The 16,417-nt window shown below is 44.4% G+C and overlaps 1 protein-coding gene across 1 annotated transcript in view; it reads left to right on the plus strand.

Moving 5' to 3' along the window:
• Positions 1-4,851: 4,851 nt before the first annotated feature.
• LOC140508149 (uncharacterized) overlaps positions 4,852-16,417 on the plus strand; it is a 19,868-nt gene continuing 8,302 nt past the window's right edge. Inside the window, exons 1-4 of the mRNA XM_072615916.1 lie at positions 4,852-5,048; positions 7,032-7,181; positions 11,940-12,066; positions 12,925-13,020. Of these exons, the coding sequence (XP_072472017.1) occupies positions 7,149-7,181; positions 11,940-12,066; positions 12,925-13,020 (256 nt within the window). The 5' untranslated portion in view covers positions 4,852-5,048; positions 7,032-7,148. The remainder of the gene's footprint in view (positions 5,049-7,031; positions 7,182-11,939; positions 12,067-12,924; positions 13,021-16,417) is intronic.

A 16,417-nucleotide genomic window follows, 5' to 3' on the forward strand; every position in this document is an offset into this window, starting at 1 on the left:
GGTGTCAAAATTCCTATTAAAGGAGATTATACCTGGATCTGGCTTGCCTAGCTCCTTACAGAGTGAAAATGACTCTGCTGTTATATCACAGATAACCCAGGGTGTAGCCAAGACACTTAAAATCACTTACCACCTTCATTCAGCCTGGAACACAAAATCTTCAGGTAAAGTAGAAAAAAATGAATCCTACCTTCAAGTGAGTCCTTACTAAGCTGTGGGTAGAAACTCGGGAAGATTCCAATTGGAATCTCCCAATTGGACTGCTTATGGTCCACATCACACCCTGGGAAAGAATTAAGCTTAGCCCCTTTGAACTTCTGTGTGGGAGGCCTTTCCTAACCTCAGACAACCTTGTAGATTCTGAACAGCATCTAATCACCCAATTTGCAACTCAACTAAATGCTGTCAGAAATGCCCTAACTGAACATGCCAATGAGCATCTTCCAAAACCTCCTGATGATGAAAAGGAATGTCCCACTTCAGTACAACCTAGAGATTGGGTCTATTTAAAGTCATAGAACACCCAAAAGGGAGAACAGTTAAATGTTAACTGGAAGAGACCCTACCGAGTCATACTCACCACTCCAAGAGCAGTGAAATTCGAGGGCCTCCCCAGTTGGACTCATAATTCTAGGATTGTATTTATGTAAGTACTGGAGCCTGATATCGACTCCTTAGTGAAATCTCATCTTCCTGATGGGGGAAATGAATAGTGAATTAATGTAAAATGTAAAAACTGGGTTCTAATGTGAATTTCTTAAACATGACAATTGGCCAAAGTTCCAATTTTGATTTTGTAAGAGTGATAAGTGCATAAAGCTTAGGAATGGTCATCTAAAATGGAATTAAGATCAGTTTTGTAGAAGAGTGGATATCTGGATTTCTACCAGAAGATAGAAGATGCAGAGATGCTGTGCTGAAGACAGCCTGAAGGAGCATCCAGACCAGAAAACTGTATCAGATGATGTTCCTCCCTAGACTGTTGTATGAGATGGAACTTCTGAATAGACAATTCATTGATCTACCTTTTCCTTTTGAAACTCTGTATCTGTACTTATAACAAGGAGACTGCCTCCTTGTAATTTGTAAATGTGTTGGTCAACTTTGCTCCCTTCCCATGTTCATATGAAGGGAGATAGATGAAGGGAAGAATTCATAGGGAAAAGAATGTAAGGAGGTATTTATTGATTGGATTTAGATGTGCAAACAGAAAGTTTAATAATGAAAAAGAGGGGAGATTTTGTGGGAAGTAAGAAGGTTCTGTTGTCTACATTCCTAGGTGATAGAGGTTGTGACCTAGCATGGACACATTAGAGGTCAGAAACTAACATGTAGGCCCAAGGAGCTGGGTGAGGAAGGGTCTATCAGAGAGGAGAACATAGAGTCATATGACCAGAGGACTGTGTCAAGGGAGATCCAAAGTTCAGAAAATAGTATAAGATGCCCAATCTTCCTGCACGTGTTGTAGTCTTCCTTTAATCTTACTGGGGAGGCTACCCGTCCATCCAGGGAGAATGGATGTAAAGATTAATAAAGGCCTTCCTGATTTCACAACAGGCATTGTTCTTTATTTAAGGTGAGCCTGTTTCTCCCTGTTGGGGCCTTGTTAAATCAGCTCACTTCTAACAACTCCATCAAAGATGATGATGAGGAACCTAGAAAACTGGTAGGGCAAGCTGATCTCATTTCACTTTAGGGTATGGGAAGCTAACATAAGGCATACCAATTATTGGCAGAGCATTTAAGAAAAGACTGGGGTTTTTTTTGGTTTTTTTTTTATTTAACTTTTAACATTTATTTTCACACAATTTTGGGTTACAAATTTCGTCCCCTTTTATCCCCTCCCCCCCCAGACCCAAGCTTTCTAATTGCCCCTGTGACCAATCTGCTCTCTCCTCTATCCTCCCTCCCTGCCCTTGTCTCCGTCTTCTCTTTTGTCCTGTAGGGCCAGATAGCTTTCTTGACCCCTTAACCTGTATTTCTTGTTACCCAGTGGTAAGAACATTACATTTGGTCCTAACACTTTGAGTTCCAACTTCTTTACCTCCCTCCCTCTCCACCCCTTCCCCTTGGAAGACAGGCAATTCAATATAGGCCATATCTGTTTAGTTTTGCAAATGATTTCCATACTAGTTGTGTTGTATAGGACTAACTATATTTCCCTCCATCCTATCCTGTCCCCCTTTACTTCTATTTTCTTATGGTCCTTTCCCTCCCCATGAGTGTCGACCTCGGATTGCATTCTCCTCCCCATGCCCTCCCCTCTATCCTCCCCCCCACCCTGCTTGTGCCCCTGTCCCCCACTCTCCTGTATTATGAGATAGGTTTTCCTATCAAAATGAGTGTGCATTATATTCTTTCCTTTAGTGGAATGTGATGAGAGTAGACCTCATGTTTTTCTCTTGCCTCCCCTCTTTATCCAACCACTAATAAGTCTTTTGCTTGCCTCTTTTATGAGAGATAATTTGCCCCATATAACTTCTCCCTTTCTCCTCCCAATATTTCTCTCTCACTGCTTGATTTCATTTTTTTTTTTAAGATATGATCCCATCCTCTTCAACTCACTCTGTGCACTCTGTCTCTATGTATGTGTGCGTGTGTGCATGTGTGTGTGTGTGTGTGTACTCCCACCCAGTACCCAGATACAAGACTGGTTTTTTAAAAATTCTAATACATGATTATTAAGAGTATGTACTATTGCATGACTATATCCTCTGCAGTGGGTTTTGTTTTTCTCATCCTCTCAATGACTGGAGGTCAAAAGAAGGGAGTGAGAGTTTAGAACTGAAAATAAAATCGAGGGTTAGGGTTAGGCTTAGAATTGAGGGTTAGAATCGAGGCATTTAGGGTTAGAATCTAACTTTACCTCGACTCTAATCCTCAATTCTAACCCTAACCCTCGACTCTAAATTTCATTTTTAAAAAGATAACTATATTTAAGAAAAATGAGATATGAAATGTCTGTTCATTGAATTCTGGCAGATTTCCTCTTATGTACATTAGTTGTGCCTAACTTGGACCTCTGGAAGGAATGTTCTAGCTCCTAATCAAGGGCATTTGAACAGGAAGAATGAAAGAAATGCAGTTTAAAGTCTGAGCACTGTGAGGCATGAAATCTTAGAACAGGGTTACAGTTTGAAAAGATCTTGGAGGTCATCTTTCATTTTAGGAATGTAAAAGGTGATATGAGAGTACATAAGTGACTTGCTCAAGGCCACACAGTGGTGGAAAATTGTTCAGCACAAGCCACACAATCTGGAAAAGCACTGAGTCTCTGTAATTACTTGTCTTCCTTTAATTCCATTAAAAATGTTATGTAGTTACATTTGTTTGTCTTTCTTTTTAGAAAGGAATTTTAGAATGGAATTCCTCCAATCTCTTCCACCTGGTTTTCTTAAATACTGTACAGAAATGCTGATGGTTTCCCTGGACTTACTTTGTATCTCACTACTTTACTGAAGCTGTGAATCACCCTAATCTATTTCTTCACAGGTTCCCTGGAATTTTCCAAGTTGACCAATAGGGAAACTTGTTCATTACCTTTGTCAATGACAATGTCTTTCACTCTGCTTGGAGCCCAGTTTCTCACTAAGCTTGTCTGGTTTAGAAATCCTTTCACAAATCACTTCTCTAGATTATGTTGAGTCCAGGCTGTGTTACAACACAATACTAGGGGCTTGTCCTTAAGATCTCCTCCCCTGGATTTCCTATCCTAGCAGCCTCTCCCCCTTTGTCTGAGTCTCTCAAGACAGAAGGAAGAAACAAATGTGACAACCCAGCAGAAAGGTGTCCCCTTGTATCAGGGTCAGCAGTCTGAGGGAGAAACAAAATTAGGCGGCATGTACGTGTTTATTTCCCTCAAAGCTGGTGGATCATGCACGTAGAGCTTTGTAGGGGAGTTCGCTGTCTGTTATGCCAAAGAACACAAAGTATTATGGTAGGTTAAGCTCAGACTGGGCAACAACGTGTCTCCTGATTGGCCAAACCAAGTTCTACACCTTTCTCAGGTGAGGGGGGCTCTAGATGGTTTGGGGAGGCCCCTGGCTGGTTCACATTCCTTTTGTAAAGTCACAATTGCATAACCCTCTAGAAATCTTTCAAATTAAGAGTATAACTTAGAGCATGATTTCCTCCAACTCCGCAAATGAGAAAAATGTGAAGCATAATGAAAACATAAACAATGTTACAATTTTAACACATGAAACAAAATTGCCAAAGAACATACACTCACTTGAGTAGCTCAGTTAGAATTGTGTTAGATATAAAACCCACTGTATCCATTTCTCCTTGGCCCTGCAGCCTGAATCCTTTCAGAGAGGACAACGGGGGGATTCGGACCCACTGCCATTTAATGCTCATTCCCTCAGCTCCTAAACACCCCCCCTCACATGCCACATTTAAGTGTATTTTACATTAAGGGTGGCTCTGCCCTTAGCTGGTCAAAGACTCCAGCGAAGCCCCTGGGATCTGAGCCCCATTCTACCTTAACTTAGGAGTAACATGCCAACGGACGGCATTTCGTAAACAACCTCCATTACGTAATTAAGCCTAGTTTCGCGGCGAATCACGTGCTTGCCTGGCCACTTCCGGGTCGTCTCTTCCGGGCTCTCCCCCTCCCCCCAATCAGGTGGTAGTGATAACCAGGAGATGACGGACCTGGCGGGTGGTGCCCAGGTGGAATCAGAGCCCGGGGTGGAGTTTGGAGGCCTGGGAGGGGATGGGGCGGGGGAGGGCTCATCCCACGGAGGAAGGTAATTGACATGATGGAGGGCGGGGCTTGGGGCGGAGCTCCTGGCCCTGCGTGTGATTGGAGGAAACGGCCCACCCTGGGGCGGGCAGGGGGGGGGGGAGGACCCTCCCCAGGGGGGCTGACTGAGAACAGGAACTTGGGCTGAGGTGGCTCCGCCTTCTTCCTCCCTCAAATCTGAGATCTCTCCCCCAGGTCCAGATCTCTCCCTCTTTCGCCCCCAGAGCCGAGATCTCGCCGCCTTCTCCAGGACTTGAGATCTCTGCCCTCTGGACGCCAGCTCTGTGGGTGCAGGTCCCAGGTAGGTCCGAGCCCGCCCCTCCCAGCCCTGCTGGCTGTCCCTACCACGGGATCGCCTCCTCCTCTGACCACGTGGTCTGTGCCCCCTGGTCCGGTTCCCCCGCCCAGGCCTGGCTGCAGGACAAGCTTCCCTCTGCCAGCGCTTTTCCAGACTCCCAATCACCTGCCAAATGACCAGGGGCAGCCTCCCCTTTCCCCAAATCCAAACCGTAGCCACCGGGACTCAGGAATCCTGTCTCGCTGCCCCCATTTTCGGTTCGGGACTCTTGTTCTTCCTTCAGACCAAGCCCCTGGAAGGATCCAAAGTAATGCCTGCCCTGAGTATAAGGATTAAAGATCTTACCCAGAATTCCAAGGACAAACCAGTGAAACCAGGACAGGAATTGGATTTTCGGATCCTGTTGTCTATAAGTAACTGGCACACTGGCCAGGGGAAAATACAGCTTTTTACTCCCTTTTCCCAACGCAAATCCCGCCGCTGATGCCCCAAAGGATTGGGGAGGAGGGAGGTTAAAGAGGCTGTTTTCTAGCAAAAGACGGTTGACAACCAGTGGGAGCTGAGGATTCAGCTCAAAGTGTCCACAACGAAGGTGCCACTGTCCGAGGTGACGAACCTGGACTTAATAGACCTCTTTCTTAAATGGAGCTTCACCAGGCGGTTTTTTTTACAGGGAGAACAAAAAAAAGGGGAATCCTGTTTAAATTTTAATTTTAATCCCCCACAGCTTTCTTTTTGGGATTAAGTTAGCCTTAAGAATTCTGTGGATGTGCGAGAGTTTTTTCTGGTAGACTTGGAATTTTGTAATAACGCAAGAACTTCTTAAAAAAAAAAATCCCAATGGTGGTTCTCAAGGCAAAACGCCTTCCACACTCAGAAAGAAATATGGAAGTCATTCGCAGAATGTAGCAGATCATGTTTGTGTATGTGTGTGTGTTTTTGTATCATGTTCTGATTTGTTATACTATTTCTTTCATTTATTTTAGTCTGACTACATAGCATGACTATAGTGAAAACGTACTCAATAGGAAAGTATATGTAGAACCTGTACAGAATTGTATGCAGTCGTGGGGAGGGAGGGGGGTAGTGGGGGGTAGGTGTGGGGGGGATAAAATCTCAATTGTATGGCAGTGATTGTTAAACATTAAAAATAATAATAATAATAATAAAAAAAGAATGCTTAAAAAAAAAAGAATCTTGTGGAAAGAAAATCTAATCAGTTCTTAGCTGGAGACCCCACTTTGGTGCTGGAACCTCCTGATCCCCCTTTACCTGGACCTGCAGCTCCCTGGGCTGCTTCCCTATCAGACCCCAGCCTCTGGCTCCCGGGGTCTGGTCTCCCTTGAGGAACTCCAGATCTGAGCTCTCCCAGAGAATCCCAGAGTCCTCCCCAACTCCTAGTCAGACCCCAGGACACAGGCCTCCTGCTCTCCCAGGCTCAGTGTACCCCTGGAGCCCTTCTGTCAGTGCAGTGTCCCTGACCTCCCTGCCATGAGCTGGGGTAGAATGTCTTCCTACCAGACCCTGCCTGAGCTCCCCTTACCCAGGCCTCCTGCTTCCCTGCCTCCTCTTTTTGCTGAGCCCTCAGGGTCTGAATTGGGTCTCCCAGCCTCCAGCTTCCCCAGGACGTTCCCTGGGGGCTCCATCCCAAAGCCCTCGCCATCCCCCACCTTCCTAAGGTACCCTCCTCCCTAGGTCAAGTCTGTTGTCTACATAACATGTATGTGTTTGTTGGGGAGAGGGGGTGCAGAGAGGGCAGAGGACCAGCTGGAGGGAGATCTCTGATTCAGGAACCAGTGATATTCTGACTGGTCTCATCCCGCCTGGGATCCCAAGCCCCTTCTGAATTCTGGGTCTCTGAAAGAGAATGGGGGAGGGGAAAGGGACCGAATAGGAAGGGCAGGAGAGGGTGGGACCATCTACCTTACCTTTGGGTTAGAGTCTCTGCCCTGAGGGTGGGGCTTGACCCTCTGTCAATCCCTGTAGGCCAGCCTCCTGCCTTGGAAGAAAAGAGAAAGACTGCCCCTCTGGGATCCTCCCACCCCAGCCCAGCCTGCAGAGCACCAAGGCCTGGCCCAAGCAGGGAGCCTGGAACCAGAGGAAATGGCCCATGGGAGCCCCAGCACCCCAGCCCAGGTGAGTGTGCTCTGACCTCAGACTTGACCAGCATCAACCAAAGAAGCCATCTCCATAGACAAACAGGGATTGCCTTGAACGCTGCAGTCTCCTCCCTATGGAGTGTTTCTTTACCAAAATAGGCAGAAAATTGAGAACGGTAGGAACAACATTGCTCTGTTCTCTCCTTCTGTATTTTGAACTGATTCAAAGGCATCACAGGCACTAACTCCCTCCATCCCAATGGCTGCCTTCCCATGTGTAAGGTTTCCCTCATGATCCCTGAGGCACAGGGATGACTACTTCACTCATTCCTCTCTGTGCTGTAGGGATCTTGCCTCTGCTGCCTTTATCCATGCCTAGCAGCCCTCCCTTCATCCATAGAACTGCTTCCCCTTCCTCTTTGCTTCTTTGGCCAGGCTCTTCTTGCCAGGCCTGGAAGACAGGGGGCTGTGCTTGTCCCCCAGGGTCAGAGCTACACAAACAGTTTATCTGTCTGGTGCACACTGACCAGTCCTGCCCTGTAGCTGGTTAGACTCTCAAGGGCACACTGAGAGGGCAGTGAGGGCTGAAAGGACCAAATGCTAGGAGCTGGGGCTGGGGGTTTGGGGTCCTGGCCTCCTGCATGCTCTGGTCCAGTGTTTCTGGAAAATACACAACTCAAGAAAACAAATTAAGTTAGGTTGTGGGTCACATTCACAGGTTCCCAGGCCCTTAGCAGAGCTGTTTGGACCAGGCCAAAGGAAACAGTACCTTCTTTAGTTATTACTTAATTATCATTAGTCAAGCGTCTATTCCTTCCCTTGTTAGAGAGGACGCAGTTAGAAAGGACTGAGTTTGAGGCATTATTCAAAATCCTGGGAGTTTTCTTTTCCAATGAGGGAAATGAGATACTGAAGGAGACAGTCCGATCTTGTCAGAGGCATCAGGCTCGAAGGTAAAGACACAATGGAATGATTTATTTTTTCCCCTAGATGCATTTTTGACCATCCTCACAACAACCCTGTATGAGAGGTGTCCTTAGTATCTTTATTTCACACTTCAGGAAACTGAGGCAAACAGAGGTTCAATGACTTACCAGGGTCACACAGAGAATAAGTGCCTGAGACTGGATTTACACTCAGATCTTCATGATCTTCTACTATTTCCTAGCTCCCCCAGCATTGTCTTAGTGTGCCCATCTTCCCACAACCCCTCCAGCATTGGCTGCTGCCAGTTTTTGTCATTTTTCTCAGTTTTGCAGAGTGTGAGATGAAGCCTCCAGGTTGTTTTGGCTTACCTTCTATCAGTGGTTGGGAGCATTTTCTCCTGTGCTTGGGAATATGTGCTAGTTCTTCTTTGGAGAAATCTTTTTTTACGTCCTTTGATCATTTATGTATTGGGGAATGGATATTTGATGGTGTTTTTGAGTTGTTTCAGTCATGTCTAATTCTTTGTGACACATTTGTGGTTTTCTTGGCAGAGATACTGGAGTGGAGTGGTTGCCACTTCCTTCCCCAACTTATTTTATGATAAACTGAGGCAAACAGGCTTAAGTGACTTGGCCAGGGTCACACAGGTAGTAAGTATCTGAGGCTAAATTTAACGTCAGATCCTCCTGTGCAGGCCTGGTACTCTATCTGCCATGCATCCTGGCTGCCATTGACTGAGTCTTTTTAAAATAATATTTCATATTTTCCCCCAGTGACATATAAAGGCATTTTTTATTCCTGTTGACTTCTCAATTCTCTACCTATCTCCTTCCTCTTACCCTTCCTGCAGAGGGTAATTAATCAGAAATAGGTTATATCTGTGCATTCATGCAAAGCATTTCCATATTAGTCATTTTGTGAAAGAAAACTTGAACCAAAAGAAGAAAGTGAAAAATAGTCTGCTCTGACTCAGTTACTTCTTCCTATGGAGGGGGACAACATTTCTCATCACGAGCCCTTTGGGGTTGTCTTAGATCAAGGTATTGCTGAGAATAGCTCAGTTCTTCACTGTTGTTCACCATACAATACTGCCTTTACGTTGTACAACACTGCATCAGTTCGTGTAAGTCTTTCTAGGTGTTTCTGAAATACATCTACCAATCATATACCACAACTTGTTAAGGCGTTTCCCAATTAACGGGCATCTCCTCATTTTCCAGTTCTTTGTCAACACAAAAAGAGCTATTACAAATACCCTTCTCTAAGTGGGCCCTTTTGTCTTTCTCTGTTTAAAAAATCTTTTGTGGGTACACACTTAGTAGTGTAATTGTAGTTGTGTGTGTCCTTCCTTCTGCAAGAGGACCATGACCTCAGGGAGATCATGACATGACATGTAATTGAGTTTGATTTCAGGGAGGGAGGGCTGTGCAAGGTCACTAGCCTCACTTTCTTCTCCAGAGCCATTTGGGTCCAGTGGCCAGATATTCATTAGAACAACTGGGGATGGCCCAGGATGCAAAGTGGGACTCTAGCCATTTTAGGCTAAGGTCTTTTCAGCTTCTCACTTTGAGTAAGGTAAGGCCCAATAAATGAATAGACCTTTTTAAGTAGTTATTCAAGGCATAACCGCTTAAATTTTTAAAAAAAGTCATTTTTGGGAGAGGAAGACCTTCACGGTTCCTGGGCAAAAGCGAAACCGTGCTATGACTGGATGAAAGACAGTTTTGTAGCCCTGTGAGTATCCTTCCAAATTACTCTCCAGAATGTTTGGAGCAGTTCACAAATCCACCAGCAGTGCATTAGTGTCCCAGTTTTCCTACTTCTTCCAGTGGTTATCATCTTCCATTTCTGTTTTATTAGGCAATTTAATGAAACATCTTTGTAGGACTAAAATCATCATGAGATAGTAAGACTCAAGCTGAAAGGGGATATTGAAAGCCTGAGTTCCTCTTCCCAGTCTTAGTGCATTGGCTCCTTTTCACTTTCTACCTTGAGTAGTGGAGTCTTCCAAGGTTGGGTTTCCCTTTCTGGCAGCTGGAGGATGGGGTGTGACTGCTCACTGGAAATCACAAGCTCCTCATTTCCAGGCTTTCTTCAAGCTACAGGCTCCTTTAAAGTAATATTTTGGGTGCAAAACTCATCAGTTACAGAGCAGGGAGTATACTCCATGTGATAGATAGGTTGATTGACACAGGATGAATCTGGGTTAAGAAAACCCAGGTTTTCTTAGACTTGTCTAATTTCTTTATTTTCAAAACATGCTTCCTAAGATGGTTGTAATTTTTCTCTTCCTCTTGTTATAAAAATAAACTCTATAAGTCACACCTTTGTCAAGAATTACTGAGGAATTAATTGACCTTACAGATAATCTGTCAATTGTTACAATTAAGTAGTTATTTACTAGCAAATTTGCACCTCAGATTATTTTCTATTTCAGATAGCTAATTTTAATAGTTGACCTCCTGCTTTGCCAGGGCTAGCTCAGTGTTCAGAGGCTTCCAAGGAAAGTATGGGAAAGAAGAGGTATTAGGCTGCCTACTAAACTGGAAGTTTACCAAACTATTGTGTTGACCTCATTTTTGTGTGCCTATGAAAGCCACACAGTCTACCAGTGCCATGTAGGAAACTGAATCACTTCCATATGAATTGTCTTAGGAAGATTCTGAAGGTCACCTTGCAGGATAAAGATACCAGACACTGAGGTCCTTTCTCAAGTTAGACTGCCAAGCATTCCCACTCTACTGCATAGAGCACAACTCTGATGGACTGGCCATGTTGTTCAAATGCCAACAGCATGTTTGCCTAAAAGACTCTTTCATGGAGAACTCATGCAAAGAAGGTGCTCATACTGTGGTCAGAAGAAGGGCTACAAGGACATTCCCAAGGTCTCTCTGAAGAACTTTGTAATCAGTTCTGAGATATGGGAGACACTGCCAAGGACCACCCAGCATGGCCTGCCCACATCAAAGAATGTGCTGGGCTGTGTGAGCAAAGGAGAATTATAATAGCTCAAAACAATGGGGAACTGTGCAAATTTGGAGCCATCTCCACCCCAGATGTTCACATGGATTATTTGTGCCTGACCTTTGGGGTCTTCTGGGCCCCATTAGTCTGATCCTCCATGGTCAGACACACCTTGACCCTGACATAAGGATTTCATTTGGTCCTCTTGGAGCAAAACGAACCACAGAAATGACCAACTATGTAACTAAATATAATAATAAAAAATACAGGTTATTGACGAGTGAAGGATATAAAAAACTGAATAGATGTATGCATCAGTGTAACCACAGGTAACTCTCCTTCACTTGAAAGGAAAGTCTCATATCCTTCAGTTCAGTCCAGAATGTAATGACTGTGTCTCATGAATCCTTTTCATGTTTGATCTAGAGAAGGCTTTGTTTCAGCTTCTCAGGAAATAAACAACATCTTTTCTTTTTCTTTCCTCTCTTTTCTATAATTGCACATAAATGCCTCCCCCCAAATGCACTGTCCTTGCCATCTTCTCACAAATTCCTCACACAACCTGCTGTACAACATACCACTTTCATTTCTAAGAAGGCAGAAATTTCATATCATCTTCTGTCCATTTCTTCCACAATGCCACTTCCAAAACACATACTTTGTTTGAGATTCCAGAGACGCATTCCACAGTAAAAGGTTTCTCAACTTTATTCCAGCTGATCACATCAAATGCTTTTCTCAACATTCCACTGGGCTCTTAGTTACTGGTTTCAGGTGTTGACTCTGACACTCAGCAGGGGTACAACCTTTGGGGTACTTTTTCAGTTTTCTCCTCTCACTTGAAAGTTAGACTGTATGAATTCTGGAGTCTCAGCTCTAAATCCTGTGACTTTTGATGGTTTAGGAGTGGGTGACATTCAAGGATGTGGCTGTGAACTTTACCCCAGAGGAGTGGGGCCTCTTGGACCATTCTCAGAAGGAATTGTACAAGGAGATCATGTTGGAGAATGCTGGGAACCTGCTCTCCCTGGGTAAGGACACTTCCCCTGGCCACTCTGAGTCTGCTACAAGCGGGAATGACTTCATTTCTGAGTTTGCTGACTTGGGAGCATTTATCAGTTTCTAGACAGAAAGTGTTGCTCTCATGTGTCCTAGAGACAGGGTCCTGCTACTGCCTGGGTTTCCTTTGAAAGGTCAGTACAGTGGGTGAAGAGAAGGTGGAGTTTTTCTGGTTTCTCCCGTCTCTTCCCAATTCTTGGGAGCTTGAGGTCAAAGTTCAGATCAGAATTGACAAATCTCAGGTATGGAAGTATTCCCCCATCAGGTAGTCCAGCCTCTCCCTGGACATGAATTGTGTCTGCCCAATGTCTGCACACTGCTCAGGTGTCTTTGCCCTGCGCCCCCTTCCTTTCCATTGCCCCCAAATTCCAGCCCAGATGGTGGGAAAGGAAGGAAGGGCATCAGTATTTCTGTTCAGCTGCTGTTCCCCAGCTGTTGTGCTCAGTGCTTTCTTTACAATATGTCATTACATGACATTATCTCCATTTAACATGTGAGAAAACTGCAAAATTTGCACTAAGGTTCCTTGAGTTCCCCAGCAGGAGAATGTCACCGTCAGAGGCAAAGACTCCCTGAATGAATGGGACCAAGGTTTCTGTAGTTTCCAGGGAGTGAGGAGCAAGGGAGGGGCCAGGGCCAAAGCTGACTCACCAAGGTCCCTTTTGCTGGAGCTCAAGGCTGATCCGTTCTGGGTTACTTGTGTTACAAGCATTGAATAAACCAGGTGTGAGTGAACATGATGGAGTGATTCTCAAAGCAGAGTAACTTTCCCCTGAGAGAACTCAATTACAAGGTTTTCTCCATCCTCATCCCTAATTCTCCATGCCCAGGGCTGCCAGTTCCCAGAGAAGATCTGCTCTCTTGTTTGGAGGGAAGGGGAGCATCCTGGCTGCTGGAGCAAGAAGGCCTGAGCAGCTGCCATCCAGGTGAGTGAGGGGAAAGCAGGTGTGAGAGGTGTGGTTACAAGAGGCTGCTAGGTGTGGGGGTGAACCAAGGGCTAGAGCTGGGGGAAGGAAGATCTGACTTGGAAATCTTTATGGGACACTTTTTGGCAGTGGGATCCTGGAGAAGTTACTGAGCCACTGAACTTCAGTTTCCCCATCTATAAAATGAGTGAGTTGGACACCATGTCCTTGAAGCTCTCTTCCAGGGAGGAATCTCTGATCCTATAAAAAGGCATTGTTTGGAATTTGGGGGCAGGAACTTCCCTGAAAGTGCAAAAAATCATTAGCCTTTCTAATATGGGCTTTTTCATAGATCTTCTTCAAAGTCAGTGAACATTTATTAAGTGCCTGCTGTGTGCCAGACCCTTTGCCAAGCACCAGGTGTATAAGGGATATAAGGAACTTTCTCTCCTGGAGTTCAGAGTGGCAGGGCAGACTGTTGCCAACAGCAATGTACAAACCTGGCATGGATAGGACATATTGGAGCTCTTTGAGAAAGGGAAGGCCCTAAAGTGAAGGAGGATTGGAATGGCTCATTGTGCAAAGGTGGCCTCCAGCTGGGGTTTCAGGGAAGCCAGGGCAAGCATTCTAGGCATGGGGATGGTGAGGAAAAATGGTGAGGTGCAGGGAGGTGGTAGAGGTTCCTGTTCACAGATCAGAAGGGAGGTCCATTCCACTGAATGGTAGCATATATAGAGAGAAAATAAGATGAGGGAAGACAGGAAGTGTAAAATAGAGGTAGGTGACTAGCAGCCGTAAAGAGGATTTCATATTTGATCCTTTTGCTAGGGAGCCACAGGAGTTTGTTCAGTAGATGGTGACATGGTCAGCACAGAACTTTAGAAAGATTGACTTTGACAGGTGGTTGGAGGAATGACTGGTATGGAAGAGACTTGAGGCAGCTGTAGCAAGCAGCAGGTTCTTGAAATACCTCAGGTGTGAGGTGATTGGGACCTCAACCAAGACAGTGGCTGTGTTGGGAGAGAAGGGGGTGTATGGGAGAGACGTTAGCAAGGTGGAATCACAGGACTTTGCAGCAGATTGAATGTGGGGCTCAGGAATGTGAATGTGTGAGAGTCAGTAACAACTGTAGGGTATTTGCTTAACAGCCCACAATATTGGGAGGCAGCCTTGGAGAGCATTAGGAAAGCAGGAAGGGGGGAAGGCTGGGTGAAGAAGAAGTTTAGTTTGGAGAACAGTAGGAGCAATGTCACAGAGAGACAGAGACAGAGAAAGAGAGAGAGACTCTGTTAGTGGCTTTAGCAAAATCAAGAAGGATGAGGATGATGACACTACCAGTGGATTTATTAACTTTGAAACCTTTGGCGATTTGGGGAACAGGAGTTTCCATTGAACAACAAACTTCGGCGCTAGACTGCCATGAATTTCAGAGAAACCAAAGGAGTTGGAGACACCAGATGTGAATGGGTGTCTCCTGTTGAGCTGTGAAATAGGAAAAGAGAAGTGATAGGGATATATTTCTTAGGCTGAATGGATCCAGTGACTATATGTTGAGATTTAGAGAGAAATGGTTTTATTTGTGGCAATAGGGAAGGAGTCATTAGTGCAGGAGAGATTGAAGAGCAGGGAAATAATGGGTATGCTGGAGAGGCAGTATACTGAGGAAGCTGGAATGGGCTGATTTCCACAGGGAAAGGAGTTTGCTTTAGTTCAAAGAGAGAGGGTCAGGTCATGTGATAGTGGTATCCAAAAGGAAAAGAAGGCATCTGATTTATGGGAGGGGAGGAGCCTCAGATAGCTCTTGTTAAGTATCCAATTGTTTTTTTTTAGTTTTTCAAGGATATTTTATTTTTTCACTGTGGGTTTATGTATAGTCATGATCATATACTTATATTTCAATTTGTAACAAGATTATACAGTCCTTTGCTACAGTTAACTCCATGAAGGCCAGTATTGTATCTCTATACCGTTGCATCTCTCCTGTTCCATAGCACAAATTTTATCTAATATAATAATTTTTTATCTAATATGATAATTTTTTCTAAATAATTTTTTCCCCAATTACATGCTAAAACAATTTTTAACCTTGGGGTTTCTTTTAAGCTTTGAGTTCCAAATTCTATCCCTCTCCCTTCCCTGAGATTTTAAGCAATCTGTTAAAAGTTATACGTGTGTAATCATGTAAAATCCTTCCATGTTCATTTTGTACCAGAAGACTCAAAAAAATAAAAAATAAGGTGGAAAATAGTATGATTCAATATGTTTTCAGACAACATCGGTTCTTTCTTATCATGAGTCCTTCCAGATTGTCTTGGATGGTTGTGGTGCTGAAAACCTCCAAGTCATTCACAGTTCTTCACTGTACATGGTTGTTATTGCTGTGTGCAGTGTTCTCCTGGTTCTGCTCACTGCACTTCGCATCAGCTCATGTGTGTCTTTTCAGGTGTTTCTGACATCATCCCACTCACCATTACTTACGATGAATAGTATCCCAAGAGTATTCCATCACAATCACATATCACAACTTCTTCAGCCAATCTCCAGTTAATGGGCATGCCCTCAATTTCCAGTTCTTTGCCACCACAAAAAGAACCACTATAAATATTTTTGTACTAATAGGTCTTTTCCCTTTTTCTTTAAAAAAATAAAAAAAAAATTGGGGGGGGATTTTGGACCCAGCAGCACTGTTGCTGGATTAAAGAGTATGCAGATTTTGATTACCCTTTGAGCACAGTTCCACATTGCTCTCCAGAATGATGGAATCAGCCAAGGTTGGGCTGGGCTCCACTGTGTGCCTGGTGTGATAGACCTTTTCTGTTGGTCTTCCAGCCTGTATTTGGCTTGAAATGTATCCTAGTGTCTCAATTTCTGGCTTCAGCTGCTCTAGAATTTGTTGAAAGTCATTTTTTACAGGTATTTTATGGGCTATGAGAGGAGAACTAGAGCAGGTTTGTCCTTCTACTCCACCATCTTGTCTCCCCCTCTGAGTATTCAGTTTTTTCAGTGAAATAGAAGGCAAAAATATCTCTGCTGAGCAGGGTGAGTGGGGGGTAAACAGTGGGAGCAAGAATTAAGGGAGGGTTGGGGAAGAATGAAAAGAATTGGAAAAACTGCTGTGGTGAATGGGAAAGGGAGTCAGTTATATGGTTATCAGTCATTTGAGTTGTTTCTGACTCTTCATGATCTCATTTGGGTTTTTCTTGACAAAGTTAGTGCATTAATCCAAGGCCCTGCTTGACATAAATGATCAACCTATGCCCTTCCCCTGATATCTGAGGCTCAATCTTTGCCAAATACTTGGAGAACCATTGGCCTGATTCATTGAGTTAACCACCACTCTGAGTTTGAGGAAACTTGCAGGTGTCCTTAGTCTAAGGTGCTTCATGGATCAAGCACCTCCAGTTTTCTTGGCACTTTG

The sequence above is a fragment of the Notamacropus eugenii genome, chromosome 5 (assembly GCF_028372415.1).
Source record: "Notamacropus eugenii isolate mMacEug1 chromosome 5, mMacEug1.pri_v2, whole genome shotgun sequence".
Classification (NCBI taxonomy): domain Eukaryota; kingdom Metazoa; phylum Chordata; class Mammalia; order Diprotodontia; family Macropodidae; genus Notamacropus; species Notamacropus eugenii.